The 27,871-nt window shown below is 43.4% G+C and overlaps 1 protein-coding gene across 1 annotated transcript in view; it reads right to left on the reverse strand.

Annotated features, from left to right (window-relative positions):
• Window positions 1–990: 990 nt before the first annotated feature.
• LOC123503698 (homeobox protein GBX-2-like) overlaps window positions 991–27,871 on the reverse strand; it is a 38,724-nt gene continuing 11,843 nt past the window's right edge. The window contains exons 2-5 of the mRNA XM_045253674.1: window positions 11,495–11,581; window positions 4,491–4,672; window positions 3,415–3,613; window positions 991–2,843 (exon numbers count right to left, since the gene is read on the reverse strand). Of these exons, the coding sequence (XP_045109609.1) occupies window positions 2,551–2,843; window positions 3,415–3,613; window positions 4,491–4,672; window positions 11,495–11,581 (761 nt within the window). The 3' untranslated portion in view covers window positions 991–2,550. The remainder of the gene's footprint in view (window positions 2,844–3,414; window positions 3,614–4,490; window positions 4,673–11,494; window positions 11,582–27,871) is intronic.

The raw sequence follows: 27,871 nt of genomic DNA on the forward strand, positions 1-27,871 counted from the left end.
TACTCTAAGAACCTTCTTAAGGAAACTACGTAAGTGAAAATTCCCATCCTCCTAGATGAAATGAATGCTGGAGTGTAGTGTTTGAATGTTTCCCTTGGCCTTATATTCTTCTTGCCGTCAGACCTGACTCAGCCGATTTCACCTTAAAAAAAGCCTGCATGGTTGAAAGTGCCCTAGCCAGTAGGGCGCCAGCAAGGGATAGAGTGAAGCACGCCTCCAGAATGTGCTTGGCATTGCAGGAGCACATGAATGTGAGACATTTATAAAAGAAGGAGGAAGAGGAGGTGGTGGTGTGGTGTAGGAGTGGGTATAGAGGGCGTGGAGTGTGGGAAGTCCTGTACTCACCCTGGTGTGGTGAGCAGGCACCCGCTGCCGTTGTGCATACTCGCTGCTGCAAAGCATAGAGGCTCGTGTGAACGCTGCTTTCCCTATCGTTAAACATTGTAGCACAGTAGTGCTGCCCTGAGGATGATAACCTTGTACTGACTGGGCCAGATCTGTGCTGACGCTACGAAGAAGAAGCAGCAACAGGATGCAAGGCTTGCACGAGCCGTCGCTCTGGCTCGGGACGCAGGCGAGGAGCTAATTTGTAGACACCAACAACTTACTGAGACTTCCTGCCGCTGCTGGCTCAGGGGAGCCACCCGACCCTCACTGGAACAATGAATGCTACACTAAAAAAAAAAAAAAAAAAAAAAATATATATATATATATATATATATATATATATATATATATATATATATATATATATATATATATATATATATATATATAGAGAGAGAGAGAGAGAGAGAGAGAGAGAGAGAGAGAGAGAGAGAGAGAGAGAGAGAGAGAGAGAGAGAGAGAGAGAGAGAGATTACCACTCATTTTCTTCCAGAGTTGTTTTTCCCATTATGTTTTCTTCCTTTGTGCATGAAAATAGAAATAAATGTAACTGATTTATCACCAGATTAAAAAAATGGGGGGAATTTTTGAATTAGAAACAACTTTTACGTAAATTCAGTTTATTGATAGCATATGTACGTATATAAATTTCTCAGATTAAATTTATTTGCTGATCTCCAACAATGACGGCGGCTTGGTTGAGGCTGAGGGGCGGAGCGGGGCGGTTGGGGCGGTTCCAGGCTGAAGCAATAGTGGTAAGGGAGGCGCTTACAGTTATATAATCCGGCGGTCCTAATAATTAAACATTATTTGTAGTATTCTTATTATTTTGGGCAGTGACTCTTGGGGATGAAGGCAACTATGTGGTGATGGGTCATGTCCCGTGAAGGGTGCAGGTATGTACATTACAACCCATCGCTTGAACTCTCTGGGAATAGTTTACCATGCAATATATCACCAGTTTTTGGGGGATGCCGCGAAGAAGTCTGGTAAGGCGCCACGTAAGACTGATGACAAGTGGTGCACTCCATCCTGCCCCTCCGAGCCGCTCCACCTTCACCACCCCAGTAATGTGTGTACGTAACGCCATTCTCCTCCCCGCTAACCTTCGCCCCCTGGAAGTCACCGTCCAAGAGGGGCGGCTCACATGCAGCCTTGACCTCACCACTTTCCCACCATCACCGTGTGTGTGTGTGTGTGTGTGTGTGTGTGTGTGTGTGTGTGTGTGTGTGTGTGTGTGTATGTATGTGTTGTCCGAGAGATAGTGTTTTCTTAAAAAAGAAGAAGGCGAAGGGAAAGAAGATGATGAGGAGGAGGAAGTTTTAGCCAGTGTAAGGAGGCAGGCCAGGCAGAGCAGTGGAGTGGTGCGGGATGGCAGGTTTTGTTTTTAAACCGGCGGGAGGCTTTGCTACAGCTACACTATCAGTACATTCACTCTCCTCGTCAGCAACATAACAGTACATTACCTACAAGCACTATTTACAGAACTAAATCTTAAAGCTGGCATGCGCTCCCTCCTCGGTCTGCTCGGGGCACGGAGCGAACCAGCCCCTGCTCCTCCTTCTCCAGTCGTTCATTCCCTGGTAGGAGTCTCCGTCTCCACCGAGTAGTGGTGGGCATCGAGGCTTTCTCCTCGCTCTTATAATATAGCGACTGTGATCACTCGCACCCGCTCCCCTTTTGTGACTGGAGTTTGGGAGGCAGAGTGTGTGTGCCGGGAGACGAGAGAGGGGCTCTATTTCTGTAGAGGTGTGGCTGTGGGTTAACTGGAGAGAAAGCAGTTCTAACCCTAAGACCCAGATTACCTCTCACTGTACAAAAACGGAAACAAATATAAAGATTAAAACTCGTCAGTTATTTGGTGCGCCATCATGATCAAACAGAACTTCATGACCACCGATTTCTGTTACCGTCACATAACATTTAGCTGTTTTCCTAGTTTTTACTTTGATATATTTCCATTGGATGCATCAGTGTCTTCTGACAGCTTTCTTCTCGTTGTAAGACATTTCCTGCAAGCATGAGGCATTCAACGTGCTGCTTGTCCACCGCGCGGTGGTGCGGTTGGCTGGCGGGGAGACCGCCGGCCGTGATCGTTATACTCCAGCTGTGGCTTGGGTAGAGACTCGATGCTTCAGTAAGTTTCAGCCATCATGGTGTCCTTCACAAGGCAAGGGAAGGGGCGTGGCTGAGGCGAGGCATCGTTGGTGAGTGACTGTGGGCTAGGGCGGCGGACAGGCTCGGCTGGAGGCTCTGGGACAACGACACTGAGATGGGTGGCGGCGGCTGCGGCGGCTGGGTGAGAGACTGAGCCAAGGATACCGGCTGTGGCTGTGGGAGGCCCTGGAAGGCGGAGCGGCGGGACTGGATGCTGGAGGGAGGATCCATGGTCTTGATAGTGGGCAGCGGCGAGGTGGTGGTGCAGCTGATGGAGACTGACCCTCCCGCACCTACACCTGTCAGGGGAAAGAGACGGTGTTATTGACGGTGTGTGTGTGTGTGTGTGTGTGTGTGTGTGTGTGTGTGTGTGTGTGTGTGTGTGTGTGTGTGTGTGTGTGTGTGTGTGTGTGTGTGTGTGTGTGTGTGTGTGTTTGAGTTCTTCACTCAAACTGTTCCACGTCTCAACACATCTTTGTGGGAAACTATATTTTTTAACATGTGTATGCGAGTGTGGGTGGGTGGGTAGGTAGTAGCAGTATCAACAATATGAAATTTTAATCAACGTGCGGAGCAAGATGTAGATTGTCTTTTTGCGTGTGAAATTATCATGAAAATGTATCGTACATATTATACGCTATAATGAACATATATATATATATATATATATATATATATATATATATATATATATATATATATATATATATATATATATATATATATATATATATATATATATATATATATATATATATACCATCCATGCTTCAGGAACACGCACACAGACACACACACACACACACACACACACACACACACACACACACACACACACACACACACACACACACACACACACACACAGACCTGGACCGGTAGACTGTGCTTTCTCCATCTGCTGCGACTGGGACAGGTTGGAGAGACGGTTAACATGCACGGGGATGGGCACGATGATCTTGTGGCCTGAGGAGGCGCTCTTTCCGCCGCCCGCAGACCCCGACACCAGCCCCGCCTTGACGCGCTTCCATTTGGCTCGTCGATTTTGGAACCATATCTTGACTTGGACCTGTCGTGGCGAGGGAGTGAGGGGTGATGTTGAGGAGATGGTTATGATAAAGAGGGTGATGGGAAACAACAACAACAATAGGAATAACCGGAGGATGAGAACGATGATGAAGATGAGGAAAAACAAGAACAAGAACAAGAAGAGGAGAAGGACAAAGACGACGAAGACGAAGAGGAACAAAGAAAAAAAAAATAAGAAGAGAGGAAGAAAGGTGAGAACGACGATGAGGAGCAATAAAACAAAAACAAGAGGAGGAGAAAGAGAAGAAGCAGGACAACGACGATCACGAAAAACAACAAAAGCGAGAGCAAAAAAAAGAGAAAGCAACGGAATATTAGGAGGAAGAGGAGGAGGAGGAGGAATTGGAGGAAGAATACAAAGGAAGAGCAAATACCAAAACCCTAGAAAATAAGGAAAATGTCAATAGTTTTCCTATAGTACGTATGGGAGAACAAGATGTGACAAATGAGGAATAATAATAATAATAATAATAATAATAATAATAATAATAATAATAATAATAATAATAAGAAGAAGAAGAAGAAGAGGAGGAGGAGGAAGAGGAGGAGAGGAGGAGGAGGAGGAGGAGGAGGAGGAGAGGAGGAAGAGGAGGAGGAGGAGGAGGAGGAGGAGGAGGAGGAGGAGGAGGAGGAGGAGGAATAGGAGGAGGAGGAGGAATAGGAGTAGGAGGAGGAGTAGTAAGAGGAGGAGTAGAGAGAGGTCTGCAGGTGGGAATGGTAGGAATATTAAACTTGAAAGGATGGTTAGGAAAATGAAGTGGGAACAAGAGAGTTAGAGAGAGAGAGAGAGAGAGAGAGAGAGAGAGAGAGAGAGAGAGAGAGAGAGAGAGAGAGAGTATCCTTCCCACTTAACTCACCTCAGAAAGATTAAGGGTCTGGGCGATATGGGAGCGTTCGCTGAGTGTGAGGTATTTCTTGGTCTGAAACTCCCTCTCCAACTCCATCAGCTGTTCCGAGGTGAAGGCCGTGCGCCGCCGCCTCGACTTGCTACCGCCCACACCCGTCCCCGCCCCTGTGCCTGCGCCCTCACCGCCCTCGCCTGTCGTGGTAGAGAGAAGAGAGATGGTTAACTGAGAAAAGACAGAGGAAGAGGGAAAGTAAGAGAGAGAAACCTTATCCTCTTAGCAGTGTGTGACAGTGATTTTTAAATTTTTTTTTTTGTTCTATTTTTCTATGACTTGCACTATGTCAAGAGATGGATTGCTGAACGCTGCGGGAACTATGTACTCAGGAGGGTGAACAGAGTAAGCTGCCTGCGCTTAACTGGATTTGTAAGTTGTGCGTTGCTTGGCTGCCGTCATACATTCGCAACCCACTAGACTTATAGAGTTTAGTGACATGTGCTGCTTCACTGGGAAGTATCATTATGCTGGAGGGAAATCAGCAGTGTAATGCACGACAAAAAGGTACCATAAAGATCTACACAGCTGTATATTGTAGGAGCATTGGGGTTGAGGGAGAAGGAGAAACAGTTGGAGAGAACAGAGAAGAGACGAAAGAGAAGAAAAGAAGAAAAGAATTTTGAGACTATTATGCTGTTTCGGTGAGAAGAAAGAGAAGAAGAAGAAGAGGATGAAGAAGAAGAGGAAGAAGAAGAAGAAGAAAACGAAAATTACTATTATTATGCTGTTTAACTAAGAATAACAGAATTGAGAGGAGGCAGTGCGTACCGCCGTGGTGGGACGCATGGCGGCGGCGCTGGCCACTCACGCACTGGCGGCAGCATCACCGGTGCATTCACTGGTGGATTTTGTTCACTGATTCTTTATTTCTTGTGTTGGTTCTCAATGTTGTGACTAATGTTGCTTCTAACCGTTTATGAAATCCGAGAAAATGTTGCTGTTGTGAAATGAACGTAAATCACGAAATAAAAAACAGTAATTATAACTGACGTGTGAAGATATGAAATTCTGCTTACTTAAATGAAATGCAAGTTTATTCTATTCACTACATTCCGTAAATTTCTTTCTTAAGCAAATAATAAGCAGCTTCTGTTGATGGTGGGATTAAATGTGAAGCAATAAAGCTGAGGATGAAATGTTACAAGCGAGATGTACACGTTGAGAAATAATGAATAATTGTCACGAACTATCATTCGCTTAATGTACAGTGATCCTTTCCTCAGTGAGTGAAGTCGTGCCAGGTAGCGGAGTGACTCAGAGTACACGTGCAATTACTGTCTCAGCGGATGGCTGGTACAAGGAAGTGGTCAAGTTTTTGCTTGGTTATTTTTTCTCTCTTTACTAAACTACTGATCTTTCTACCGCGCTGCCTTGACGTGAAGAGACTCCCACCTACAGCCACAAAGGGTATAATCAACTAGGTAATACGGACAGACTGATACGAAATTAACAAGTGTATGAGTGAATACGACTAAAGGTAAATTGACAGGTTAATGAAAGAATATACAGATAAATGTAGGAAATGATTTAATGAATAAATAAATGGATAAATATAGATGAAAATGGATAAATATAGATGAACATATAGATTAATTGATGAAAGTATATTAATGAATAGATAACGAATAAAGGAGATCAGAAAAACTGATCATGAGAGAATGAATAGATGAAGAAAATAATAAATAAAACTTGATCGCGTTCCATTCTTTGTGTCTCTTCAGCTTGGTGTCGTTGCCTTGCCATCTCATCCATCAAGAATAAGCAGTTGGTGTAAGTAGTCGCGGTGCAACATTTCAAGGTGCTGCACAGTCTGGCTCCGGACGTGGTGTGTTTCCCGCAATGAACATTTTACAGCCGTGACAGCCTCTAAGATTTATTGCGCTGCGAAGGAACATTTTAGCGCCCTCAACGCACGGCTACTAATTTCGTAAACTCCGTTGCAGGGAGTCTGGGTCTCGTGAGGTCAGAGGAAGGGGGACTAGCATCTAAGTGGGCCTTTTTGTTTAATGGTTTTTGTTGCCCTTGGTTTGATTTCTCCTCTTACATAGAAAGGATAATCACACGTTTACTTGAAGAACCGATGCCAGTAACCTGGTGGGGGTTTTTGCTTTATTTTTTTTCCTTAATTTCATTTGTTATTAATTTATTTATGTTATTTTTTTTATATATGTAGGAGGGAAACCGGCCAAGGGCGACACAATTTACAGTAAAAATGTCCCCCTGAGGTGCCGGTCTCCGCTTAGAGTTGAAAGTGTTATTAAAAAATGTAGGATAATTGTTTAGCATCAGCTCATGGAAATTTTTTGAAAATTAGGCGAATTTATGGATAGAGAGAGAGGTGGATGTTGGTGGATGTTGGTATGTTGTATACAGGCACTGCCACGTGTAGGGCTGATGGCTTCTTGCAATTTCATTTTTTTTATTATTTAATGTTGTAATCGTGGTGTTTTATTTATAGTATTTCAACAAGTTCTATTGCAAGTTATTTATATTTACTATGACGTTTTCATGATACCTTTGTTAGTAAGTTGTTATGAGGACTGTAGAAATACTCTTGATGCGTCACCAAAACGGTTAATACTACGAACTTAACATATTTTCATATGGCGTACTTTTTAATGACATTTCTCGCCATAGGTGCCCCAGGTAGTGCTGACACGCAATTGAATTTCATATTTGTAAGTCAAATAAAAATCAGCATATAGACTAGCGAAGTGCTTTATGTTAACCTCCACAAAGACCAAGATGAACTGGCCCGATGTGATGAGTGGTGGTATTCTGCTTTTTGTCTGAAACAGTCTGTAGAATTTGATGTCAACACTTTCATGGTCGGAAAAGAAATTCTTGGTCGCTACTTTGAAGGTGAAATTTCATTCTTATACAGTATAAGCAGATCATTTTTGTCTGACCACACGCGGTACTTTACATAATCTCCTGAAGGGCCTGCGGGGGGAGCTGACCGAGTTTTACCGTCATCACGTCACCGGCAAAGTTTGAGATGCATTAATCCTTTCATTACTGGGGCGCTTTTTACCTTGAGTTTTGTGTATGATTAGACGATTTTATTGACATTAGGAAGGCTCTATAGAGGTAAGAAGATTAACGGTCACAGTCTTCACTATTTTATCCCCCACATGAGTTTCTAGAGCTGTACAGAATCACCAAATAGTAACCAGAGTGAAAATGGAAATGTGTCATGGTACTGAAGGAGTTAACATTCAGACATTAAATGGATGTACATTCCCAAACGCCAGGGGAATGTACATCCATTTAGACTTTGATCGATCTCTTACCATTGTCTATGCTTACCACTGTGGCTGTCTATCTTTAATCAATAACCACTTAGAAAAGTCTTTTATTATCGTACAGCCACCTCCAAACATTTTACTGGTTAGAAATTGCATGATGTATTCTTTTCATTCCTCTTTATCTAGTAGATGCTTATAAAGATTCATATATTGCTTTTTCTGCTATGAATTGTGCATATCGCATTGAAAAGTTAATCTGAGGTGCTCAGTGATTTATCTAAGCATAAGGGAAGTGTTCTCGCTATATACATGTGATATACGTAGTTGTAGCGGGAAGTTGAGCAACCCACTACACTCTACTGTGTTTAGTGATCCCTCCCTTTTCATTCTTGTAATCTGCTGTGTCTCTCTGCAAAACCTGACTAAATGATGGATTCTTTTCATATCAGAGGATTGGTGAGGGGAAGAGCTAAGCAGTAGAAATGAGTGTAGCATGATACTCGACTTGTGGCCGGGATAACACGTGTCCTTAGAATGGGTAACATTTTTTGCAGGCAAGGTATGAAATAGGATTGGCGAGTGCTCTGCCGCCTGGAAAAATTTATGTTGAGGGAAACTGTTCTGTATTCATTGAAACAGTTCTCGCATCTCGATGACATTTAGAAGGCTATCGTTGAAGTTACACGGATTTTTCAGGATATTTGCATGGTTATAATGATAGATCAACTAGAATTTATTACTATTAACAAGATAATCGTGCTTGACAACTATGATAATTATTTCTGCGGCCTTTGAAAATTGTGAGACAGCAAAGCAATTTAGAGTGTTGGGTTCAATCGTAGGTGTATTGCGTTAGGGTGGTAGTGTTACCCTTCATGCATTGCGCCGCGACATGTGGAATAAGGTGAACAGTTTCTTAATTTATCACCTTTACATAAATGAAAACAATGATGATAACACTACTACATACTACTACTACTACTACTACTACTACTACTACTACTACTACTACTACTACTACTACTACTACTACTACTACTACTACTACTACTACCACCTACTACTACTACTACTACTACTACTACTACTACTACTACTACTACTACTACTACTGATAATGACACTGATAGTACGCTACTGAAAGAGGTCTTGATGTATATAGATGAAACATGAATATATCATATTGAAATAGAAAAAAAACTAAAAGCCGTAGATATTAACATTGGCGATCGAGAAAAATACAATGTCATTAGCCAACTGGTAAAACCTCTCTTTTGAACGATGGCTAATGATCATAAGCGAATCAGTTTGTGTATGCTGACCCCTCCTCGCAGGCAACTCAACCCACCGGTGCTTGCTAAACGTTACCAGTGGGGAAAAAAAAAGACCTATATTGACGTGACTTCATGGCTCAGCTTCGCACTTATCCTTCACGCCGTACCCATGCAAATCCCTCCCTGTACTGCCGAGACACGTGTGCATTGCTTGAACCTTCCAAGATTTACAACATCGATCACCATTTAGTGTTTGAAGCATTTCGTGTTGAACTTTCTTGTTGAAGGAGAGATATCTGAGAGAGAGAGAGAGAGAGAGAGAGAGAGAGAGAGAGAGAGAGAGAGAGAGAGAGAGAGAGAGAGAGAGAGAGAGGTTTCTGACATAAATCACACTCTTGGTTTATTTAACACTCAGTTCACAAACTCAGGATACAGCATGACCTTTAACACACACACACACTCTCTCTCTCTCTCTCTCTCTCTCTCTCTCTCTCTCTCTCTCTCTCTCTCTCTCTCTCTCTCTCTCCATATGTGTGTGTGTGTGTGTGTGTGTGTGTGTGTGTGTGTGTGTGTGTGTGTGTGTGTGTTCCTGTGTGTGTGTCTGTGTGTAATTCACCACGGTCGTCTGCCAGTCACCCAGCCAGTCTTCCCCATTACGGAGCGAGCTCAAAGCTCATAGACCGATCTTCGGATAGGACTGAAACCACAACACACCCCACACACCGGGAAAGCGAGGCCACAACCCCTCGAGTTACATCCCGTACCTATTTACTGCTAGGTGAACAGGGGCTACACATTAACAGGCTTGTCCATTTGCCTCGCCGCCTCCGGGACTCGAACCCAGACGCTCTCGATTGTGACTCGAGCGTGCTAACCACTACACTACGCGGTGTGTGTGTGTGTGTGTGTGTGTGTGTGTGTGTAAAGGTGGGTTCACACGTGTCAATATGCGGCTAGAAATGCTAGCTGCTATAGGTATCGACAGAGCCCTGCTAGCCGGAATGCGCTCTCACATAGCAGCTGGGAAATGTCGTCTGGTTGTCCTATGCATTTGTTATGAGAAGAGCGTTCATCTTAACAAAAAAAAAAAAAAAAAAAAAAAAAAATGCGATCTAATTAAATCATCAAAAGTATTCACTCCTCACCTCCAACACCCTGCAGAGATGGAAACAGTCATCGCAGAGTGGCAGCGATCTCATCCAGTGGAGTTCTACGTTGGGTGTTTTTGGTGTACTACTCATTTCTCGGGTCCCAGACATGCTATTTGTCCCTCACTAGCTCCAATATCTTCCTCTCTGCCTTTGGGCACCCACATGTTCAAAATCTTCCGTGACCCCACAGTGTAAACAAAGCCGCTATTGACTGGACAAGACCAATATGTCGGTCTTGTTTTGCGGCTGGTTTCTCCACCCGCTAAGCTCCGAAATCCAACCAAAAACTCTAGCGGCTGGCAATTACAGCTGCATATTGACACTTGTGAACCCGTCTTAATTGTGTATGCATGTAGAAAATACACACACACACACACACACACACACACACACACACACACACACACACACACACACACACACACACACACACACACACACACCTGAAGGAAAAATACAGTCATCTAATCGTCTCTAATTTTACAATCTCACTTTCTCACAATTTTTCTCCTCCATTTCCTTTTTGTACCTACTACCACCTATACTCTCTCTTCCTCGTTTCTTTTTCTTATTATCACTCCTAAAACATTTCATTACGTAGTCTTTATCCTCGCCCTCACCTCTGCCATCCTGACGCACCTTCTGGCATCACACACCTTACTTCCTCATCTTCCAGAATGATTGGTACTATTAACTTCTCAGTTCATTCTCCTCCCGCTCTGTTATTAGTCTCAGTGGCTGTTAATTTTCCACTTCCTCTATGCTCTCCACTTTCTTGACTACAATGATGTATCCACTATTATCTCTCTCTCTCTCTCTCTCTCTCTCTCTCTCTCTCTCTCTCTCTCTCTCTCTCTCTCTCTCTCTCTCTCTCTTTTGACGCTGTTTTCACCTATTCCAGTATTTTTTTATTCTCATTTTCGTTATTCATTTTTCCTCGCCACTTTATTTCTTCTTGATTTTCTACCTTCTTTCTTTCTTTCTTTCTTTCTTTCCTTCCTTCCTTTATTTCTTTTCTTTAAAAATTTTCTTTCTCATTCATTTGTTTTCATCCACCCACTCGCTCGTTCACTCTCTCTCACTCAGTCATTCACTCAATTCTTAGAAATAAACGGATTTCTTATTCACTTACTCACTGAAAGAATAGTTGACTCACTCGCTCTCTTATTCACTCACTACCTTAATGATTAAAAATAGATCACTTAATCACCCACTCACACACTCATCAGCTTACTCACGCACCCACTCATTCACTCACTCATTTACTCACTCACTCTCTCACTCACCCGCTCTGGAGATGCGGTCGGAGGGTGAGCCGGTCTCGTCGTCGTCACTCTCAACAGGATCAATCTCAAGGTCGTCGGTCAGGTCATCTGCAGAAGAGGAGAGAAGAAAATGACTCTTAAGGGCCCGTCAATTGCATACCTGTCAAATCCACTTGTTATCCTTCCCCACCACACACACCTGGTCCTTCAATACAGATTCTCGCCTCTCTTCCTTTCACCTCCTCATCCAAAGCCCCTTATGGTTCCTGGGATGCTTGTATGTTAGAAATAGATAGATAGATAGATAGATGGACAGATGGATTGACCGCAGTTTAGTGGAGATCATGTGAAATGTGAAATGTATTATATCAACATCTTAAACACACACACACACACACACACACACACACACACACACACACACACACACACACACACACACACACACACACACACACACACACACACACACACACCAAAAGACTTCCCACCGAGAAGGGTTTGCTGCCACACACCACCACCACCACCACCGTCGCCGTCGTCACCACCGCCGCCGCCGCCACTGCTACTACGACCACTACCACCATCGCCGCAGCCATTGTCACAATAGCAGAGGAATTCATGGTGAAGTAATGTGTAGCAACCGAGCAACAGCGAGGTTTTTACCGCGCTAATGGCTGCGAGGGACGTGTATATGGTGGAGTGAGTGTGCGCGTGGGCGGGAGGGCGATGTATGTGTGGCAGGCAGGTATACCCACACGGGCGCCCTGCTTGGCGATGGCGCCCGCCCAATATAGATGCAAATGAGGGACGCGGGTGAGGGGGAGACCGCAGGATCATGTCCACCGTCCGTCCCACACAATGCCTGGCGAGCCTTTACACAGTCCTGCCTGGCGGCGACCCGAACAATTCTCGCCGGTCTGAGTTACGTCGGGGTCTTCCTGGCCTTCGTTGCTCCTGGATGTCCGGCGTAAGTGTGTCTGTGGCTTTTTGGCTCTGTGGCTTTGTGCTTCCTGCCTGGTAGCAATCTAGCGGCGAGCCCTTACTACGTCTTGCCTGGCGGTGCCCTACCCATCTTCGTCAGTCTTTACATACATTGTGACCCGCCCGACCTAAATGCGTGTACAGGATCAGTTTGCTTCCTGTGAGGTGCATAAGCAAACACGGTGATTCATTTATTTTTTTTTGGTTTCTTATAAGGCTCAATTTTGGTATCGTTTTGCAGGATTTTCCTGGCTAAGTGTTCCATATTAGTGTGTTTGCTTTCTCCTTCCCACGACTCTCGGCCTGTGACATTCGCTTGGTAGTGATGCGATTTTTCTTTGCCTGAATATTTGAGATGACATCGCTTCCTCCTCTCTACCCTTCACTTCTTATCCTCGTGCAGCACTTACACAGATAATAAAATGACCTTTCCTTTGGCGAGCGTGTGCTGTCAGTGTGTTTGCCTCCTCTACGTCATGATTTTTTATATGGCACGTTCACGCTTGGTAGTAACGCGACCTGCTTACCGCCCATCTGCTCCCGCCCTCTGCATGTGGGTGGCCGTGTCAGGAGCACTGTTTAGGGTTGTCAATCACGTGCACACTCAGCATGGCAGGCACACATAAAACTACCTATGAAAATATAACATTAATGACATGTAGAAACACTGGTGCTCGAGGCGTGATAGACACGTATGAATCAAGCTCAGATAAAATGGGTTCTACTCGTACCACCACAAGTACACTCATCCTCCTTCCCACCCATCCCCTCCGCCCATCCGTTCCCCATCAGTACCCTCATACCCCGTCCCTATCGTGACTCCACAACAGACACGTACACACTCATACACATTTACTCATTCCCCACATATCCTTGCCTACGCGCCACCCTTGCCTCATCACATATACATGCTAAGGGAAGATAAACACACACACACACACACACACACACACACACACACACACACACACACACATACACACACACGGTAACGACCCCCCGGCGGGCAGCGGACGAGCCTCTCCACGCAGGTATTGGCAGCAAGGTGGCCATTACCGGCTATATTACCAACACTAACGCCGCTTGCCCCACCGACCTGACAGCGCTCGTGAGAACCTGCCGCCCGCTGCCCCTAAACTCCCCATCTCTGCCCCTTAGAGGTGTAGTGATGGTGTCTGTCTGTGTGGCTGTCAGGGGAGTGTGCCAAGTAGAGACTTAGCCAACGTTTGCCGAATTTTTACCACATTTTTCCTTCCTCCTCGCGTCGCTGTTGGTTTATGGATAAATGGTATCTTTCTTCCTGACGTGTTTGAGAGTCAGAGAGTGGACGGGTCGCTAAGAAATGTTTTGTGGAATCGTTTAAGTTGTACTGTAATGTAAAAACTCTTCTCTCTCTCTCTCTCTCTCTCTCTCTCAAGACGCTGTGAATGCTAACAAAGGACGTCTAAACATTAAAAGTGCTATTGAAATATGTTGGGGAGGGAGAGGAGCAGCACAGTGTCAGGGACTACCACGTACAGACCTGATGGCTTCTTGCAACTTCCTTGGTTATCCTTATGCTTTTATGTAGCCGGGACAGCTGCGGAGTAGAGAAGACAGCTACAGCTACACACACGTGGTCTATGTCCTCGTGACTCGTTAGAAAAGCAATAATGAAGAGCATTTCCGAATCAAATCTAGCGTCACTTAACCTTGTAACCTCCTTGTAGATGTTGTTTGAGTAGGATCCTGTACCGCTCCGGCTTGATACAGTTTGTTTACACCGGCCAGGCATGCGTGGTAGGAGTAGTTGGTCTGGGCACTCCTAGTCTGCTGCTGCTACGAGTGCGCGAAACTGAACGGGGAGTGGAGGCTCATCCGTGAGTGTTGCTCCTTCAAGTCACGTGTGGGAGGTGAGCAGCAGGTGTGTTTCCTTCAGTGATTGGTTTATTCTTTCATTGATGTATCTGACAGATACAGTAAAAGGTCTTCCAGAAGCATCTTAATGAATGAAAAGATTATTTAAAAGGGCTTTCGAATGTCTTGCCTGTGTTATATTCAAACGTGGCAGTAGGGCGAGAGGGAGTATCTCAGAATGGTTTGTGATTAACTTGTTCAGTACTGAGGCGCAATTTTACCATGAGTTTGGGTATGATTAGCCGATTTAATTTGTATTTGGAAGGGCTATGGAGGTGAGAAGATTAATGACCAGAATCTTCACTATTTTAATCCCGACATAAGTTTCTGAGGCTGTATAAAATGACTAAATGTAAGCAGAATGAATATGAAAACGCGTCATGGTACTTAGGGGTTTAATGTACCAAATAGAAGTCAATGGGTAAAGTGAGGTCAAGCAGATTCAAGTTGTTGTGCTTGGTTATGGAGAGTGACTGAGTAATGTACCTCTCTTACTAGTTGTGTTTTAGCGTTGTCACTCCCAAATGCCTTCTATTTTTGCGTTTTCTCCTTTTTTTTCCCTCGTAATATAAAGTTTCTCATTCTGGTTGGGAATCATGCCTCACTTACATTTGTTGTGTTTAGCGTTGATCCACACTTAATTGCTTTTTCATTTTTTTTTCATTTACCATCTTCGTACCAGCAAAATTTATGGCCAGAAGTGAAGATAATAAAAACAAGGAAATACTTAAAGAAGAACCTAGAACTAAGCCCACACTGTCCCTTACTGCCCCTTACTACCAGGACTCCTGCAGTGTTTTAAGCATAGGGTGTTAGGTGACGTTTATGATCCTTGCGCAAACACTCGGCGACGCTAAAGATTAAAACGTGGACCGTGCTTGCTGCAACGCTGGACCACCCCGGGGCTCACAGCTGTGTTAGTATTGGTAACGCTGCACGCCAATACCATCCCTGCCCGCTCCGTGTAAACACTGCCACCATCATGAGCGTTAGTTATTACCATTATTTTGTGTGTGTGTGTGTGTGTGTGTGTGTGTGTGTGCCCACTATGATGCTCTCTCTCTCTCTCTCTCTCTCTCTCTCTCTCTCTCTCTAAGCGAATATTGCAGATGAGATGGAAAAAAAAAATCGTTAAAATCAAGTGTTGAGAGAGAGAGAGAGAGAGAGAGAGAGAGAGAGAGAGAGAGAGAGAGAGAGAGAGAGAGGGTGGTGGGGGGGAGGGAAGGCATTGCTTTGGTAGGATACGTGAGAACTTGTAATGAGGCACCACAAAACATGCTTCCAAACACAGCAAACCGTCTCGAGGCTTCACACTCTGTAACGAGACTTGTCTGACGGGGAAGAAAAAATAAAAAAAATAAAAAAGAAAAATAAGATCGAACAACAACGAGAGAGAGAGAGAGAGAGAGAGAGAGAGAGAGAGAGAGAGAGAGAGAGAGAGAGAGAGAGAGAATTTTTTTTTTATCTAGTGGTCTAAAATTTCATGGCTTTTGGAACTGATATTTTGTTTTTGACCACGTGATGATGATGATGATGATGATGATGATGATGAGGAGGAGGAGGAGGAGGAGGAGGAGGAGGAGGAGGAGGAAGAAGAAGAAGAAGAAGAAGAAGAAGAAGAAGAAGAAGAAGAAGAAGAAGAAGAAGAAGAAGAAGAAGAAGAAGAATAGTAATAATAATGATAATAAGAGATGATAGCGAAGCAGAGGAGGAGGATGTTGAGAAAGAACAACAACAACAACAACAACAACAACAACAACAACAACAAGTAAGAATGGGAGAAGAATATGAAAAGAGGAAGAAACACATCAAAGTTTGTTTTTCTTTTCATATTCACGCTTCCAATAATTCACTCAATACAAACACACCATTACCACGAACGCCACGTATAGCCAACTCTTACCCTACGGCGTCCTGCTACCCCCGCTACAGTAAAGACTCATAGAGGACAATCCACACAAACCCTCAAGGCTCTGTCATCATTATATACGTTCCATTGTAACGTGACATACCACACATTCCTACTCCACCGTGACACAAGACCTGCTACAATACACCAGTTTGCTTTTAGTGTTGAAGGAATGAGGGACGGTATTGGTTGAGTGAGGGGAATCATATTTCGTAGACTGATAGATGTGTGTCCCTCGAGGCGTCGTGGTGATTGAAGAGGTTAAGGGGGCGCTGCTCAAGATGAGTCTTTAAACTCTTTGATAACGACAATATGATAGGTGACAGAGGAGGAACTTTGTGTTATGTTACTGGACGGAAAGTGAAACAACAGATTAGGAAAGAAAATCTGGGTTGTTGATTGTACTGGCCAAGAAACAGAGGCATCAGTATTAGAACTAAAGAGAGAGAGAGAGAGAGAGAGAGAGAGAGAGAGAGAGAGAGAGAGAGAGAGAGAGAGAGAGAGAGACCCTTCCCCCACTCACCCACCAACCCACACACACTCGCGAGATTGTAATGTCAACTGTCTCTCATTATCATGGGCATGTCAGCACCACCATATCGTTTTGTACTATAGAGTAAACTGTTGACGGAGGGACGAGAGGAATGTCACTCTCATTATATTTCCTTACAGTGAAGTTCTTTAGGGAATCCGGCTCTCCTTGCTCTTGATAAAATGTGTGTGAAAGATGAAAGTATTCTAAAGACACCACAGGGAGTGTGTGGCAGAGCATTTCAGAAGTTTTAGTATCTGTAGGTTTATATTTTTCTCACGAGTTTTTGTCTTTTGTTGCTCCTGTGGGATAGAAAGTCACTGCAGTTAAATGTTCAATGGTAAATAGTAGGAGGGATTCATAATTCGCTGTGTGTTTTGTGTCTGACCTAACGACCCAATCCGCTTCTGTTTTGTTTTATTCTATTAATTATGTGTAGTTATGAAGTCTTGTCTTGGAGCTCATGGAAACACTGATGAACTGATCATAAGGTGAGGAAAAATAAAACAATAATAGTCATGAGAATTTCGCTCGTGATCAAATTTTTGTTAGGTTAAGAAACTCAAGAAAACGCGCGCATTTTTTAATTTCTTCATATATTTCTAAAGTACAATTCGCATTTCCAGTCATTAAGTAGCATTTTCTGTCAACACAACCATGGCAGATGTCTGAATGGCTTACGTAACACCATGAAATACAACACACCTAGTTTTGTGGTGTTAATGAAGTGAGATATTAAGCTTCGTGAATCTCAGGAAGTTAATTGACTCTTCTGTTTGGAAATTTGACATCTTAGACCTTTTTGTGAGCGACAGTTTAGTTCTTTACCAATTTTTGTCCTTGATTAGCTTCCTTCACACGTTAAAGAACAAGAAGACAAAAACAAGTACAAGAAGAAGAAAAACTGAGATCAAAGCGGGTTCCAGAAATGATCCTTGAGGGAAGCCACAAGTAAGAGAGAGAGAGAGAGAGAGAGAGAGAGAGAGAGAGAGAGAGAGAATTACAAGAAGAAAAACAGAGATCAAAGCGGGTTCCAGAAATGATCCTTGAGGAAGCCACCAGTAAGAGAGAGAGAGAGAGAGAGAGAGAGAGAGAGAGAGAGAGAGAGAGAGAGAGAGAGAGAGAGAGAGAGAGAGAGACTCGTATGTGTGTGTGTGTGTGTGTGTGTGTGTGTGTGTGTGTGTGTGTCAGCGCGATAGCTACATCAGAACGGTGTCTTCAGTTCCGCCAGCCAGCAGCCAGCCAGCCAACCAACCAGCCAGCCAATGAGCCAGCCAGCCAGCCAGACAGACGGACAGGTTCAGAGGCAGACAATCTCTCAAAGCAATCTGTGGTCGGGTCACTCAGCATGTAAATAGCGAGAAACGATCAGTGTTTACAGGGCACCGCTCCTGCCACCTGCCCGGCGTATATCATTCCCTCTCAAAGGCATTAAATCACCTAAATGCCGCACCAGGGGAGAAAAATACACCCTGTGAGCCTTCTGTGTGATTACTTGGGGATTTACGGCCCTGGTGGCTAACCGTGTGCCCCTGGGGGTGGTGAGGGTGGCGATGGGGGGGTGCAGTGATGGTTAGGGGGGAATGTGGGAATGGTGGTGATAGTAGTAGTGGTGTTAAGGATGGTAGTGGTGGTGGTGGTGGTGGTGGTGGTAAAGGAAAGGGCCGTGGTTATGAATGTGTTATAAGTGAATGTGTGTCTGTGTGTGTATGTGTGTGTGTATTTTTTAAGTATTCGTAGGCATGAACTGAATAGGTAGTGGTAGTGGTTTAATTGTTATGATATTGTTATTGTTGTTGTTGTTGTTGTTGTTGTTGCTTTTATCATCATCATCATTAGTCTCAGTGGAAGGAACAGTGTATTGTTTGGCTTGTTCATATTTTGTCGACGTAATAACTAGTTCATATGGCGCCAGTTATTACCAGCACAAGTAATTGCAGCGGAGGAGTTGATGGTTGCGCCTGCAGAGCTATACAACTGAACACTCATGGGGACAGGAATGTGATGCCTGTTTCTGTCTCTGTCTGACTGAACGTGACTGTTGTGCATGCTGGGTAGTGAGCCGTGGTGAGGGGAGATTGATGTCAGCCAAATTATAAAGCTCCCCAAAAACTTGATTCTCGAATAAAGAGGTACTAGAAAAATGAGCTTCCAAAAACTAATATTCCAAATAAGATTAACTTTTGCAATATAAAGCTCGAAAGAAATGGAGCTTTGAGGATACTGAGTTTTACAAAAGAAAGGCCCAAGAAAATCACTCTCGGAAAATAAAATGTAAAAAAATTGAGCCTTAAAAAAAAAAAAGGCTTTCAGGAAACCAAACTCACAAGAAATTAACTTTCAACGAAATTAAACTGTTGGAAAATAAAGCTAAAAAAAAGAAAAAAAAGCTTCCTTAAATAACGCTCCTAGACTCTTTTATTTATACCATTTATACTCTCGCAATATTAAACTCCCATAAGACTGAACTTCTAAGAAATACCTCCTAGGAAAACCAAACTCACTCAAAATGAAGCCCCAGAGAAAGTAGTGATTGCATTAGTGATTGTATTGGTACTGGCAGTGGTGCAATGATGCTAAATAGAGGACCATATTCTAAAACACTTCTGATCCGAACCTCCACTACATTCAAAAGGGTCTAGTAAAAATGACAGGCTTTTAACCTCTTCAGTACTGGGACGCTATTTTTATCATGAGTTTTGGGTATGATTAGACGATTTTATTAACATTAGGAAGAGTCTATGGAGGTCAGTAGACTAATGGCAATACCCACATGAATGTCTGAAGCTGCATTAAATCAGCAAATAGTAACTACAATAGATATGGAAACGCGTCATGGTACTAAAGAGATTAAGGACGTTTTTATGACCCAAGTGACATATTAAAGAAACTTCTACATTATAAACATGAAAAGCACTCTTGAACACCCTGCTGATCATCTCCATGGCCTCTGAAAATAGCGTTAAGAGAATATAGAGTTTCTGAATAGTCATAGTGGTAGAGAAAGGCGGAGGTTAATTGTGAAACTTCGACATCGTTTGTATTCCATTCCTACAGAGATAACTGCTCGCTTTCACCTCAATAACTCCATTTCCACGTTTCATGTACCCATTAGTGGCGGTGGTGGTCCCTGTTCAGCGCTCATTACCCTCTGAATAATACGGCGCCCTCAGCATTACATCAGGGTTACTATATAGGGTGGTGGGGCGCCGCGGGATGAAGGAGGCGGGATCTAGGAGGGAAAGTAAAGGAAGTCGCGTTTCACCAGTAATTCCAGAAGCACTTAGATATTGCCTCGAGATACGATTACCATTTGTATCACGGTGGTGTTCAGACTTATCCATATTCATCCAGCCTATGACCCGGACTCTTAAATGCTTTGTGTTTTCTTAAGCACCTTTTTTATCATTTATTGTTTCTCTAAGATCGTAGGTGATCAGTCGGGTCTTCGTGGGTGTTATGAGTCTTTTTATGTTTAATGATGAAGAATTCGTGTTAATTTTTTTTATAATAGTTGATTCTTTTACTGCTGTGATCGTCGTTAATTAATGTTCAGAACACTAAGAATTATTTGCATAAAAACAGAAACAACAGCAGTAACGTCAAAATAGAATAGGAAGTACTGCTACCAAATCGCTTATTTTTAGGTTACAATACTATTTAAGAATGTGTGTTCTTTGCAGTTTTAATAAGTCTGTGATTGTTAGCTTTCATAACAGTGTAAAAAATGTTTGCATGAACTTAGACAAATAGAGAAAGTAAGTTCTTGTTTACTCTATGTTACAAAACTATTTAGAAGACTGCACCACAAAAATTAGAGATAATAGCAAATCTTGTCATTCTAATTAACATGATTATTTAGAAGACTACAGAACAAAAATGATAGACTGTAGCAAATTCTGTGTCCCTTAGGCAACATGACTATTTAGAAGACTGCACCACAGAAATAAAAGGCAATAGCAGACTTTGCCATTTTAAGTAGCATTACTTAAAAGAATGCAGAACAAATCTAGTAGACTGTAGTAAATTTTGCATCCCTTAGGCAACATGACCCTTTAAAAGCCTGCGCCACAAAAGATAAGAGATAGGAGGAAATCTTGTCTATATAAGTGATGGAACTATTTAAGTGATTTTTCCGTAAGTTATGGATGATTATGGAGCAATTGAGTAGTGGTGAAAGGGTTAAATAATTAAACGCCAGGTATAGTGTGGCCGCAGCGAGGGTCTGTTCCCCATCGCGTGACTGGTTCCTTTATCACCTGCTGGTCATCCTGGTTGTTAATACACACGCCAGTCATCTCCTGCATGCAAGTAACGTTAGCCCACACCTTTCACAATACTGAGGGAAACTGAAGCCCCATAAAAAGTGAAGAAAAAATAAAACTAGTAGGAAAAAATAGTGACGGCTACTGGTCAAAAATGAAGCTGCTGGAAACGCATGCTTTGAGTAACTAATGCTTTAACTGAGGCTCCCTGAAGAGTGAAGAAAAATAAAACTAGTTGGAAGAAATAGTGAAGGTAGTAGTTAAAAATGAGGCAACTAAAATATAATGCTTTGAGCAAATGAAGATACACACAAGAGATAGAAAATTAGATGCCCCAAAAGTGAAGCTCTCAGAAAGTGGACCCTCCAGGGAAAAGAAAAGTAAGCTCCGTGAAATTTTAGTTTACAGAAAGTTGAGAAAACGTAGATCACGAGAATTGAAGGTCTTAGAAAATGAGGCCCATCGTAGAATAAGCTCCATGGGAATGATGCTTCAAGCGGATGAAACTCGCGGGAATGAAGGTCTTGGAAATTGAATATCACAAGAAAGTAAGAAAATGCAACTCTCAAAAAATAAGATCGATAAATGCATGAAATAAAGCTTCCGTAAATTGAAGCTCAAGTAATCAAACTCCTAGAAAATGAAGGTCGGAGAGAAATTAAGCTTTTAAAAAATTAAACTTGTCAAAAAAGGAAGATTAAAAAATGGTGGTCTTGAATTATAACTTTGAAAAAACGAATCTTCCAGGATAGAAATGAAGCTCTGAAAAAATTACGCTGTCAAGGAGTTGATACCAGGAAATAAAAGCTCTACAAAATCAAGGAAATAGGCTCAGAAATTGAAGTCTCCGGAAAAATAAGCTTTTAAAAATGATGAAAATTGATTATTTAAAAATTTTGCTTCCAGACAATTGAGATCCTAAAAAAAAAAAAAAAGCTCCCTGAAAAATCACTCACAAAATGAAGCTCGAAAGGAATAAGACGACAGGGAAGCTCGAAGCTCTAAGAAAATGAGCTCCCTGGAGTGGAATTTTAATGAAAATCAAATCGCAAAACAAGGAAAAAATAGGGAGAAGTGAACCCCAAGAAAAATTAGAGATATGAAGCTATGAGAGAGGCAACGTTCACTTCATAGCTTCCCGCCGACTATTTAGTGACGCTTCAAGGAAAAAGGAAAGAAGAAAGCGGCAGGAGTCATCAGGCAGCGAGCGGTGATTACTTGTGGTTCGCTGGGCAACGTTCGCGGCTCCTGCGTTGGGTGCGTCGGTTCCCAGAGCGGAAGTGTTTATTATTATCTTGTCACGGATCACTGTCCCTGAATGTTCCTCGGTGGAGAGAGAGAGAGAGAGAGAGAGAGAGAGAGAGAGAGAGAGAGAGAGAGAGAGAGAGAGAGAGAGAAGTCGTGTTGAAGACTCATGACGCCTGGCCACCTGCAGATCTAGGTAACGAGTCGCCGCCAGCTGTGTGTACTACGAGGCAGGCGTCAGGCATCGCTGTGCTAACTCCCAGGTGACTGAGATGCTGAGATGCTGAGATGCTGAGATGCTTCCCTCACACCGCCTCACTCTTAACTCCTTCAGTATTGGGACTCATTTTTACATTGAGATTTTTGTACGGTTAGACTATTTTATTGACATTAGAAAAAGTCTATGGAGGTCAGAAGATTAATGGCCACAGTCGTCACTATTTCAATATTCCACATAAGTTTTTGAAGCTGCATAAAATAACCAAATAATAAGCTGAATGAATATAGAACGTGTCATGGTACTCAAGAGGTTAATGGTGCTTGTGAAACATTAGTCTGGACTGAATTTTTTTAATTGAGCTTTTCGCCGCAATACGAAACAGTTAACAACGGCAGAAATAATGTATGAAATCTTTATAAACATCTATAAGACGGAAAGGAATTAATCAAAAGGATAGATTTTGTAATTTCTATCCAGCTTGAAGATTGGAAGTGGCTATAGAGCAAATACAGATGCCTCAGAGTGAGTAATGATTAAGGAAAAAAGTGTTCCAAATAGTTGCTGTTGTGGAAGGGTTAAGCTGAAAGAAGCTAGTCACGGATTACAATATGTAAAAAATGTTCCTCTATTGCCCCCATAAAAACAACAACAACAACAAAGAAAGGGGATCTAATCTGGTAATCTGTTCATCAATTTCATACATGTATTAACTTCTTCCTGGAGGAGTGTTTAGGAGTGCCTCAAGTTCATTTAAGAATCTGGCAGAGTAGAGAAAGCTTTGCCTGGTAAGCTTCTTAAGTTTAATATCGACGTCTTTTTTTATCTAACAATGAAAAGAAAACCACTGCTCACAATGGATTTTTTCTATGCTTATCCTTACTGGTTTGCGTCTCAGTCCGTAGCAGGAAGCTGTATTGGGTGACATTATCAAGTAAATCTTTCCCCTTCCATCCACAGACTGCAAAGGAAAACCGTCCTTAAGAGTTCGTGAGTAAGTGCTTCAATTTTCTACATCGCGACGTTCTTGGAGGAAGGCGTTGTTTAATCACGCGGGCCATGGGAGTGAGCCTGGCTTGCCTCGTGCAGTGTTTAAAGTTTTTTATTGGATGAGTGGCGAGCGGTGCCGAGCATGAGTTTGTTTCTGGTGAAAGCCATCGGTGGGATCTGAGGAGTTGCTGTCGCTGGTGTGGTAGATTTTCAGATTAATGTCAGTGGATTTATCGAAGGCATGTTGGATGTAGTTTTCCTTAGTGTAGTTTGTTATTAATGCACTACGTAGGGAATGTTATTTCATATACCAACAATTCTGATAGATCTCGATTTTATTCATTTCATATTTGTGTTTGATATATTTTTCCTGCATGCGAAAGAGGCTGACAAAGAGGACAAAGTCATGAAAAATAAATAAACAGATCAACATTTAATTACTTCTCCTCGGAAAAAAGTTACTTAGAGGAAAATACTTTCAAAAGGATTATCCGGAGGTGCTTTTGCTGCGTAATCTTATTTATTATTCATATGTTTTTATGCTTTATATGTGCAAAGGAAGCCGACCAGAAAAATTAACTTATCTTCCATCTCCTAAAAGAAAATTACTTTGAGAAAAAGAAAGAAGAAAAATTATTATCCAAAGGTGCTGCACGTGTGTGTGTGTGTGTGTGTGTGTGTGTGTGTGTGTGTGTGTGTGTGTGTGTGTGTGTGTGTGTTCAGGCGCGCTTCCTCGTGACGTATTTGCCTTGGGGAGTAGTAATCTTGGCTTGAGACTAAAGACGCTTCAATATAACGAATAGTGACACTCGTGGAATGAACTCATTTACTCGTACTCTCATGACGTGCGTGGAGGGAGGGAGGCGTAGTGGCTGGCTGGATGAGAATACTACTGTTGTAATGGCCGGTGCTCCTCTCATGCTGTTATTACTGTCACACCAGACACTAAACTCACCCGTTGTTGAGTAGGGTGGCATCAAGCTTATTATCAGAAGGGTTTGCTGTGGCCGAAATTACTTCAGTGTTCCCGGCCGCTGTTCCCGAGGCAGACAGGTATGCTATATTAGATGTCTGTGTGTGGTTTCCTGTCATTTACTTATTCTTCTCAAGGGAGGAAACAGGATCTAGAGTTATTGTTGTTGTTGTTGTTGTTGTTGTTACTGTTGTTGGTACTTTTTGAATTGTCTGCTTATCTGCTTGCTTGCCTCTCTCTCTCTCTCTCTCTCTCTCTCTCTCTCTCTCTCTCTCTCTCTCTCTCTCTCTCTCTCTCTCTCTCTCTCTCGTAACCTTAGCCGGCGCCGCGTGACCTCATTCTTCCGGTGGCAAAACACAGTCACTTTCCTCACTCGTTATTGCAAATGAAGTTCTGGACAAATAAAGCCAAAATGGACGTAATCTTCTACCTAGGGAATACTGGAAGCGTAGCGGAGGAGGGGGCGGGGCTGGGCTAGGCTGGGGTGGGCTGGGAGGGCGGTAGGGCGGCGAGGCGGGCGATGGCCTGTTGGTAAGTAGTAATGACGGGGTGTGAGGGCGGCGGGAGACTGACCAGGAGCGGCGCTGTCATGTCCATCGTCATTACTGGAGGCGAGTGACGAGGTGAGGGTTGTGTGCGCCCTTCCCGGAACACCGCCCGCCCGTAAAGACCGCCGAACATGACTTCTCGTGGACACACACACACACACACACACACACGGTGACAGGAAACACAAGCTTGATTCAAATACCGTATTGTGCGGCTGAGTAACACACACACACACACACACACACACACACACACACACACACACACACACACACACACATACACACACAGCGTACTCTCGTCCAGTGAGCAGCGGCAGCAGCAGCAGCACCAGCTTGTATCACACGGAGCAGGCACGCGTCGACACCAATCCCTTACTATCCTCCCTCACCCCTCCTTCGTAACTCCGCCTCGTCTCTCCCCTTCGCATTTTTCCCTCGCCTCCTGCTACCCTCGGCTCCCGCCCTCCCCATCGGCCCTGCAGCTGCCCCTCCCGCCGTCCCTCCCTGCCGCCCCTCGCCTCCCGGGCCAGATAAGGGATAGCGCTGAGCCGGGGATCCTGGAGGGGTGGCACCTTCACGCCTCACTGACTATCAGCTGTGAACAAACGCTCCTGCTGAATGTTAATGTTGACACCGACCACGCCCTCCTCTCTCTCCCTCCCTCCCTCCCTGCCCTCCTTCCCTCCTCCTCTCCTCTGCCTTTCTGTCTCTCTTTCTCTATTATTCTCACTTTCCCTTTTCATCTTAAACCTTCCTGATGGCTTTACTTCCATTTCTTTCTTCCCTTCCCTTCTATTCTCGCCTTCCTTCCTTCCTTCCTTCCTTCCCCGGCAGCTTACACGCACTCTTCTCTTCGCCTTCCTCACGTATAAGTTTCTCGCTTTTTCACCCAAACATCGCTTCCTGGTAACCACTCACGCGTGCAGCTCCTCATTGCGTTGTTTGTTTTTATTTGTATCGCGACTTCGCACGCAGAAGAGAGTTAGAAAAGGTGCTAACACTGATCACTAGTGTTGAGAGTCACGCTACATACCTCTCGTATTCAGATAATGGACTATCTTCTCAGGAATACATCCAATATTCTACAAGGTGAACAGTTTCTTGAACCCGGCAGAACTTAAGTACACCTAGACACGTCTTGGTGTTAATTGCGGCCTTGTTATAGCCGGTTGTCAAGCAATATTGCACTCACCTCTACTGTGTTTAGAGCTTATTCTCGATCCGAAGTCTGGTAAGAATATGTGCATGTTTAGGTCTTATAAGAACATTGTCAGTAGATGAGAGAACCTCAGAGGAAAACACAAAACAATAGGAATGATTAAAACAGTTGCTTGACTCCTGACCATGACAATGCGCACTTTAGAGATGAAGGAATGGTTAGCTAAAGACGAAGCACTGTAAATTGAACCCGAAATCAATAGCGTCTCATTAAGTTTGTTTTTCCTATAGTAGTCAGTGAAAAATCCATTTGTTTATCTGTGCACTCAGGTGACGGTTGAAGACAGACAGTTGATGGTGGATGAATTAGTATTTTCCAAATGTGTGAATGTACTTATTGTTTATGATGACAATTTCATGAAGTTCTAGATATGGCTCGGTTCTTATTCTTCCTTGTCATGCTTTGTCTTTTTTTATCCTCAGCTTTGGGATCTTGTTCATAGATCTTATTGTTTGTCAATGCTCACACCACACTGTCTGTTTCTCACTGGGTGTCTTATCTCGGGCTGTGTCTCTCTTAACCTCAATTAAATCAAATCATGAGGTTGTGTCACTCAACGTTTCAGTCGTATGTGACTCACCTTTTAACAAACTTGCATGGCTGTTATTTATATACAGTATTTTTTTTTAATAGAGTTTGTACGATTCTAGAGGCAGTTTGAGAAGGATTCTGCATTATGAATAAAAAAAAGAAATACTTAGAAATTCGAGGAATCATCTTTGTGGCTTTTTGAAAATAACCGTTATGGGAGCACAGTGTTATAGAATGTGGAATATGACGTTTGCTATGTCGTATTACTTAAGGAACCATTAATATATGAGTAGAATCATGAAATAAGTCTTTACGTGCGATCACTAACTGGGTAACATAATATACATGGATAAGTCAATACGTGCTGTTTAAGGATACGGATCTATATATACGTAAAACAAGTTATCGCAGTATTTCCTGATCGATGAGATGTATCCCGTGCAGATGTGACTGATAATGCGTGATAAAAGACAAGAATAACACACACACACACACACACACACACACACACACACACACACGCCCGGTAGCTCAGTGGTTAGAGCGCTGGCTTCACAAGCCAGAGGACCAGGGTTCCATTCCCTGGCCGGGTGGAGATATTTGGGTGTGTCTCTTTCACGTGTAGCCCCTGTTCACCTAGCAGTGAGTAGGTACGGGATGTAAATCGAGGAGTTGTGACCTTGTTGTCCCGGTGTGTGATGTGTGCCTGGTCTCAGGCCTATCCGAAGATCGGAAATAATGAGCTCTGAGCTCGTTCCGTAGGGTAACGTCTGGCTGTCTCGTCAGAGACTGCAGCAGATCAAACAGTGAAACACACACACACACACACACACACGCACGCCCGGTAGCTCAGTGGTTAGAGCGCTGGCTTCACAAGCCAGAGGACCGGGGTTCGATTCCCCGGCCGGGTGGAGATATTTGGGTGTGTCTCCTTTCACGTGTAGCCCCTGTTCACCTAGCAGTGAGTAGGTACGGGATGTAAATCGAGGAGTTGTGACCTTGTTGTCCCGGTGTGTGGTGTGTGCTTGGTCTCAGGCCTATCCGAAGATCGGAAATAATGAGCTCTGAGCTCGTTCCGTAGGGTAA

This window comes from Portunus trituberculatus, chromosome 14 (assembly GCF_017591435.1).
Source record: "Portunus trituberculatus isolate SZX2019 chromosome 14, ASM1759143v1, whole genome shotgun sequence".
NCBI lineage: Eukaryota > Metazoa > Arthropoda > Malacostraca > Decapoda > Portunidae > Portunus > Portunus trituberculatus.